General features: G+C 39.9%; 1 protein-coding gene across 41 annotated transcripts in view; it reads left to right on the top strand.

Moving 5' to 3' along the window:
• RIMS2 (regulating synaptic membrane exocytosis 2) overlaps positions 1–8,078 on the top strand; it is a 596,440-nt gene extending 588,362 nt beyond the window's left edge. For 38 of the 41 annotated variants that reach the window (XM_061171493.1, XM_061171504.1, XM_061171500.1 and 35 more), the window contains 5 exons: positions 1,286–1,427; positions 5,312–5,424; positions 5,724–5,825; positions 7,188–7,327; positions 7,832–8,078. In XM_061171493.1, the coding sequence (XP_061027476.1) occupies positions 1,286–1,427; positions 5,312–5,424; positions 5,724–5,825; positions 7,188–7,327; positions 7,832–8,050 (716 nt within the window). In that variant the 3' untranslated portion in view covers positions 8,051–8,078. Of the gene's footprint in view, positions 1–10; positions 14–1,285; positions 1,428–5,311; positions 5,425–5,723; positions 5,826–7,187; positions 7,328–7,831 lie in introns of all 41 variants that reach the window. The other 3 variants (XM_061171528.1, XM_061171529.1, XM_061171530.1) reach the window with 2 other exon arrangements.
• The last annotated feature ends 376 nt before the right edge of the window (positions 8,079–8,454 follow it).

Below are 8,454 nucleotides of genomic sequence, written 5' to 3' on the forward strand. Positions count from 1 at the left end.
ACCCCTCTAGGTGGTCACAAAGCACCGAGCTGATCTCCCTGTGCTATGCGGCTGCTTCCCACTAGCTATCTATTTTACATTTGGAACATATTTTATATATACTTTTTAAAGCATTTTGATGTACATTAAAGTTGGAAGTGGAGAAGAGATGAAATTTAAAGCAGTGTTTCAAAATGGTGAGCAGATATTATAAGAGGTTTGATGGAAAGGATTTCCACAAGTCACTGTCAATAGCACCAAATATTTATTGATCTAAAATGAAATTATTAATACCAGGCACTAGAAGAGCTTACCATATCCCAAAATACTAATGATATGAATAGTCAATGTGGATAAATATTTAGACCTGACAGGAAGTAAATTAATACAAGTAATTTGAACCATCCCCCTGTTGCTCCAGCTTTAGTCATCTCTCAGCTCCACATTCCAACATGCAAGGCCTTTGATAACTGGGGCTGTTTCTTGGATCCCAATCTGCCCATTTTTCAAGCCCAGCTCAAATCCCAACTCCCTCTGTGATGCTCCTTCCTCCCTGTCCTCTGCGGAAGGCACTTGGTACCTCTGTTACATCTGTGGTACTTGACTCAGTTTCCTGTTTGGTCTTCTAATTGGCTTCCATAAGCAAACCTCCTATTCAAACTGTTGAAGATCCTTAAGAACATGACTATCCATGACCAAAAATTTAAAAGCTCTTTTTTCACATGGCATTGCTGGGTTTTGCATTCCTTGTGAGAATCTCTCTGAAAGTTACGAACAGATGTGAAAGTGTTATCAGGCAGGGCTATCTCCTTAGTGCAGCTTTCTTTGCTTTCTAATACTGATCACCCTGCAAAAACAGGTTTTTGTGTGAAAGTTAAAGCTAGAATTGAGGATTACTCACCACCTATTCTTTGGAAATAATGTGAAGGCCTACTTCTTTGACTATGACAAAAAGAAAGAAAAAAGAAAAAGACAGGCATAAATTAATCTTGATTTAAATATTACAATGAAAACAAAGCTTGTTTTACATAGCTTGAACCTTTTTGTTCCTTTTGTTACCAATTTGAACACTGTTTTAATTGGAAATAAAACAATGGTATTTTGTGCTTCTTGAAGATTTTTTAGAAAGTTTTCATCCCACTTAACAAGACATGATTTGAAATACCTTTTCTCTCTGTCTCCTTCATAAAAGCATTTTGTATTTATGCAGGTTTTTCATCTGAGGACCTCAAAGCATTGGCTGCTATTTTTTGTTACCAGATGATGATGACAAAACTATCACCCCTTTTGTTTTCTGTCCGTGCAGAAGCCGGTGGTAAAAAGCTACGGAGCACTGTGCAGAGAAGTACAGAAACAGGCTTGGCTGTGGAAATGAGGAACTGGATGACTCGACAGGCAAGCCGAGAATCTACAGATGGCAGCATGAACAGCTACAGCTCAGAAGGAAAGTGAGTGATGCTGGCTGTGCCGTGGTCTCCATGCCTTGCTGAAGACCTTCTCCTCTACCTCACTCTCTGTGCTTTCACCAAAGCTAACTCACATGCCCTATAGCACCATTTTAACTTTCACTGGCTGATTTGCTGTGAAGAAAACTTTTGCTTACCTGCCACTGAGAAATGTGACATATCTGGCTTTTTATATCAATGGAAATAGGTTTGGGGATAAAGTGTTTCAATTTAAGGGCAAGATGCTAAAATGTGACTGTCACAAATAGAAGTTTGCCCTACCTTGAAATAATACATAAAAGCACAGAAATAATAAGCACTTGTGCCCATGCCACATGTATGATGCTAATTTTTTAAATCTTTGCTCTAAGAGTTATTACTAAAAAATATAGAATATTGATACATACTTAGTTCCATCCAGTAACAAACAGTTCGGATAAATGTAACAGCCAAAAAGAAATGCCACAAAGTTGGTGAGCCTTTCCTTCAGGTAGTTATCATGTAGCTTTCCCTTGACTCCACTGTGTCTGAGATATTTTTAAAGCATTTGACAGTAAAGACTGTACAGCCGTCACCAACAAACTAACAATAATTAGCAACTGCAGATCGTAGATGGGTGCGTAAAGGACATTAATAGAGAAAAGTGGGGTTTACTGACCTCGTCTGTCATCACCATGGAAGCATCAGGTGCTTAGGCAACATATGTATAGTCAGTTCACAGATGTGAGGCCATAGGAGCAGCTGGCAGAGTGTTGATGATATGCCCTAGGGATCATTTGTCTAGCACAATTATATAAATACAAGAGATTTATATGGTTTCCATACATTTATAAATAAGGTTATATGGGATATTTATGGAAGCATTAACAATGTTCAGATTAACTGTATATCTGGGAATTAAGCTTGGGGGACGAAATAGATTTGACGTTAATCAAGGAAGTCTTAAAAGAGATGGAGAATCAAATAAAAAAGAAATGTGCAGTGAGCACTCATCACTACAAAGCACTGTTAGACACTGTTAGGGATATAAAAATGTTTAAACTATGACCCCTGTGCTCCGGGTGTTTATAGTCTTATTGGAGAAGTGGGATGAATACTCATAAATTCATTCAACAGATATTTCCATACCTTCTAGTGTTCTAGGCACTTTGCTATGAGTTGGGGATATAAGTCATACGAGGAAGCAAAAATCAGTTGGTGGTTAGACCATAGGCTTTAGAATCATATAGGCTTAAATTCTAATCTGTTTTTTGGTGCTGTAGAAACTTGGGCAAGTTATGTAATTTTTTTAAGATTCATTTTCATTAATTGAGTTTAACGAGTACTTACAATATTTCAGGCATGGTTCTAGTGCTGGATATATATCAGTGAACAAATAAGAAAAAAACCCCTACCCTCATCAAACTTACAGTCTAAGAGATAAGATGGACAATAAACTTGAAAAATTGTTCAAATAAAAGAAAAATTAGGAAAATATATAATATTTAATATATAATAGATTAGGTGGTATAAGTGCTAAGGAGAAAAAGGTGAGAGAAGAGATGGCAGAGGTTAAGGGTAGGGTTTTATGTAGGTTAGACAGGGAAAAGGGCACATTTGATTAAAAATCTGAAGGAAGTTAGTGAACACGTGAATGTTTGAAGGAAGAACATTTCAGGCTGAAGCAACGCTGAGGCTGGAACTTACCTGGCATCAGTAGTGGGAATGGCGGCACCGGGGAATGAGGGCAGGAGTAGTAAAAAACTAGGAATTAAGATATGGGGGGCAGGGGTGGACAGGTTGTATTGTCTTTATACATCATTGCAAGGACTTTGCTTTTACCCAGATGGAGATGAGAAACCAATGGAGGATTGTGAGCAGAGGCCTGACATTATCTGGCTTCAGTTTTAACAGATCACTCTGATTGCTGTGGGAGTGGAGAGAAAAGTGGCAATGGGGAGATCATTCAGAAGGCTGTTGCAGCAATACAGAAAGAGAAAATGATGGCTTGGACCTGAGTGGTAGCATTAGTGAGGTCGGATTCTGGATGTATTTTGACAGTAGAGACAATAAGATTCAATAATGCATTTGATATGAATGTGAGAGAAAGAGTGTATTAGTTTGCTAGGGCTGCCGTAACAAAATACACAGAAACAGTACCACTTAAACAACAGAAATTTATTTGCTCATAGTTCTGGAGGCTAGGAATCTGAGATCAAGGTGTCAGCAAGTTTGGTTTCTCCTGAGACCTCTCTCCTTGGCTCCCAAATGGCCACCTTCTCGTGTCCTCACATGGTCTTTTCTCTCTTCATGGATACCCCTGGTGTTTCTTCTTCTTATAAGGACACCAGTCATATTAGCTTAGGGCCCCACCTTTATGACCCATTTAACTTTATCCCTTTAAAGGTTCTACGTCCAAATACAGTCATACTGAGGATTACGGCTTTTTTTTTTTTTTTTTTTTAATTTACTTATTTTATTTTTGGCTATGTTGGGTCTTCGTTTCTGTGCGAGGGCTTTCTCTAGTTGCGGCAAATGGGGGCCACTCTTCATCGCGGTGCGCGGGCCTCTCACTATCGCGGCCTCTCTCGTTGCGGAGCACAGGCTCCAGACGCGCAGGCTCAGCAATTGTGGCTCACGGGCCTAGTTGCTCCACGGCATGTGGGATCTTCCCAGACCAGGGCTCGAACCCGTGTCCCCTGCATTGGCAGGCAGATTCTCAACCACTGCGCCACCAGGGAAGCCCGAGGATTACGGCTTTAATATTCAGTCCAGAGGAACGACAACGCCAGGGTTGAGCAACTGAAAGAATGAAGTTGCCATTTAAGATAGGAATCCTCTGAGAAGAGCAGAGTTTGATTTTTTGTTTGTTTGGGGTTTGAGAGTCAGCTTGGGACAAGTTGAGTTTCAATTGCCTATTAGACATTCAAGCAGGTAAGGAGACAGAGCAGTTAGAATACAGGTCTGGGGCCCAAGTGAGAGGCCCAAGCTGGAGATGTCAGTCTAGGCGATATGAGCATAGATGGTGTTTAAAACCTTGAAACTGGATGAGATTGCCAAGGGAATCAGGACTTACAGAGAAGAAGTCAAAAGATGGAGCCTCCTATATTTAGTGGTAAAATTAGCAAAGGAGACTGAGGAAGAATAGCCAAAGAGGAAAACCAGGAGGCTAGAGAGTCCAGGAAGCAAAGTGGAGAAAGTGTTTCAAGGAAGAGGGAGGGATCAATTGGGTCAAATGAGGCTAATATGTTCAATTAGACAAGTCTGGAGTATTAACGGTCAGATTTACCACTGTGGCTGCTAGGTAACCTTGATCAGAGAAATTTTGGTGGAGTGGAGAAAAAGTGAGGAAGAGAGCAAGGAAAAACCGATTCGATTTTCAAAGGAGAATGAGAGGAAAGAAATTGAAGATGGTACATAGAGACAGCTCTATGAAGTTTCAAGGAGAGAAACGGGGTGGTAGCTGGGGAGGGAAGGAGGTTAGGAAAGGGATTTTTTTAAGATGGAAGAAATAGCAGTGTGTTTGGGTGTTGATGGGAACGATCTGAAGACTTTCTTCATCGATAAAATGGGTTAAATAATAGAACCTCTCTCATAGTGCAGCTGAGAGATTCAATATGCTAATGCCTGTCATGGAATAAGTGCTCAGAGTATACTGAGTGCTATACATAGGAATCACAGTTCATGCCCTCCAGACAAGGAAAAGAAAGGCACATAAACAGAGGCTTGCAATACAGGACGAGGGCTGCTAGAGGATAAGGAGGGAGAGCCGTGGAGGTGCAGTGGGGAGGTTGGGATCCAATTAATGTAAGTGGCAAAATAGTGGTACCAACTGCTCCTGCCACGGAAAGGGGGCTAGATGGAAACAGGAGTCGAGGGTTTAATCCTGTGTGTTATTTTACTTTTAGTCTGATTTTCCCTGGTGTCCGCTTGGCCTCTGATAGCCAATTCAGTGATTTTCTGGATGGCCTTGGCCCTGCCCAGCTAGTGGGGCGCCAGACTCTGGCCACACCTGCCATGGGTAAGAATTTCTGTCACGTGATTCATTGTTTTTCTTTTAGATTATTGAAAATCACATTCTTTAATTTCATAGGATCTTTAACAGTATTATCAGGAATGAGTATCTTAGATTTAAACAAAAAACTTTGACTAATTTTTTCCATTTTAATTTATATGCTTTTTAAAGTAAGGTATCATTGATAAATTTTTAAATATATTTGAATTTAGGAAAAGATGTAGGAAATGATGAAACAATGATAAACCAAGGTCTTTGGCACAAGCATTTCTCTCACTGTTTGTTTCTTCCTCACACGCCATTAGGTGACATTCAGGTAGGAATGATGGACAAAAAGGGACAGTTGGAGGTGGAAATCATTCGGGCCCGCGGCCTTGTTGTAAAACCAGGTTCCAAGACACTGCCAGGTAAGAACAGAAGAGAGTCTTCTATTATTGTTCATAATCCACACTTTTCAATTCAGAGACTCTGTTTTTGATTAGATGCTGGAAACTTTGCTCTTAAATGATCAAGGATACTAATAAATGAGACAGTTAAGTGGTAGTTTGTGTGTTTGTCCTGAGTGAGCACCCAGTGAGGGTGGTCTGATGGGGATAAGACAAGTCGTTAGATAAGCACATATGTGGTAGAAACCACTGCAAAATAAAACCTATCATATTCATTTTGTACTACATGTACATAGGAAGTTCTTGTTAGCTGGTGTTTGTGTTATTCTTCAGTTTATCTGGAGCTTCTAAATTCTCCTTAAGAATCCTTAGAGTCCTGGAATTAGAATAAAAATAGTTACAGGCTCCCAAAGTAGCATAAGCCCATATGTGAAGGACATTCTAAGATTCTTACTTCCTGTAATGTATAGAGAGGCACCATTATAAGTTTTTATTGTGATGTCACATATTTCATACCGAAATGTCATAATCTAAGGTGCTTAGAGCCATGGGGAATGCCACAGATTCCAGATGTCTGATGCAGACATGTAGAGAACATTAGATCTGAAATATAGAACAATTCTGAAACTTGGTTTCTCACCTCAGCACCTCCACTGACTGAATTGTAATTTTGAATCTCTAGCTTCCCTGTCCTTGCAGAAATTCCAAATTGTAATGTATGTTACCTATTGTACAACCTTGCAGTGGTGATTAAGACACTTGTGTTCATAAACGTCTTGGCGCTTAGTCAACTGACTCTGCTAGAAAGAACACTGCAGTTTGTACATGCACGAAAATGTTTTTATGAAGAGTGTCAGAAAAACTTCAACCCATGGTATTCATAATTAGTTGCCTCTTCCTGGCTAATTTGAACATATTACATCAAACCCCACCCCTGTTGTGTACCCACACCATCAATAAATAAACCCTTTTGAGTGATCAATGATTTGTGAGGATGGGTGAGTAAAACAATATAATTTCGAGCACGTTTAATTAGATTTAAGTATTGACACATGAAAAACTGAGCGAGACATCTTCCTTGAAATTGTTAGGAACTGGAAGCATTTCTCCTTTTTTTAATGCGGTTGTTCAAATCCATATAACCAGTTGATGGCAAAATAGTAATCAACTCAGAGGCTATGTTAACATTGCCTAAAACTACCTGAATGGCTGATAGTTATCTATTGTTTAGCTAATGATTTTGACGTAATGTGGAAAGGCCAGTGATTTTTGACCGCTGGCTCTTCCAGCCTAAGATTAAGCTGTGGCAGACGTCACCCGTAAGCTGGGTGTTCCGTAACCAGAGCTCATCACTTAACTCTCCTCTGTGTTTTCTTTCCCAAGCACCATATGTAAAGGTGTATCTATTAGATAATGGAGTCTGCATAGCCAAAAAGAAAACAAAAGTGGCAAGAAAGACGCTGGAACCCCTCTACCAGCAGCTATTATCTTTTGAAGAAAGTCCCCAAGGAAAGGTTTTACAGGTATTTACTGAATTATATATTCCTTACCTAAGAAAGTGTCTTCATGGAGTCAAACTTTGTATCCAACATCTTTTCTTATCGCATCCTTTTCCATTCCTCACAGCGGAAATTCTTGGGAAACTTCAAAGCAGTGGCCAGTGCTATAAAGCTATACACACTAGGGAACTATCGATATATTCAATATCCTGTAATAAACCATAATGGAAATGAATGTGAGAAAGGAAAAAAAAAGCTATACACACTGTTGTTTCCTTTAAAGTGACTATAGACTTGTAAACCCCCATCACACATAAGCTCCCATCTTCCTTGATTGCTTATGATCTTAACACTCCTGTAAAGTTTTTCTAACGTACCTTCGGATTCTAGTAAAGACAACTATCCCAGTAATTAAATACAACTACATAACTTGATGTTTGATGTCAGCGCATTAACCGAATGTATTTTAGTTTACAAGCGTTTACATTCATGATTATACTGACATTGCTCTTTTAATTTCGCCAACAGATCATAGTCTGGGGAGACTATGGCCGCATGGATCACAAATCCTTTATGGGAGTGGCCCAGATACTTTTAGATGAACTGGAGCTATCCAATATGGTGATTGGCTGGTTCAAACTTTTCCCCCCTTCCTCCCTAGTAGATCCAACCTTGGCCCCTCTGACAAGAAGAGCTTCCCAATCATCTCTGGAAAGTTCAACTGGACCTTCTTACTCTCGTTCATAGCAGCTGTAAAACTGTTGTCATAGCAACCAGCGTTACAAAAAAAAAAAAAACCCACAGGTCGCAAACCCTGGTAACACTGCATGCTTAATGTTGTGTCTTCTGAGCCTGTTTCTAGGGATACAAAGCGATCCTGTGTTCTCAGAGGAAGTTGCACACATTGTGCCCTACAGAAGGCCCTCAGGTGAAAGAGCGGAGCTATGACGAACTATCAGGTTTGGAGTTCAATAACACTCACGTTTTGGTCCAATCTGAAGCCATGGATTAATCTCAAAGAATCAGTTTCATGCAACAAAAGCCCTTTTCAATGGCACCTTTATATTTTTATCGTTCCTTTTTCTTCATTTCTCTGACCCCAAAGAAGTCCTGTGATGCCACAGAAATGGAGCTATCCAGCCATTAAGCCA

Source organism: Eubalaena glacialis, chromosome 17 (genome assembly GCF_028564815.1).
Source record: "Eubalaena glacialis isolate mEubGla1 chromosome 17, mEubGla1.1.hap2.+ XY, whole genome shotgun sequence".
NCBI classification, from domain to species: domain Eukaryota; kingdom Metazoa; phylum Chordata; class Mammalia; order Artiodactyla; family Balaenidae; genus Eubalaena; species Eubalaena glacialis.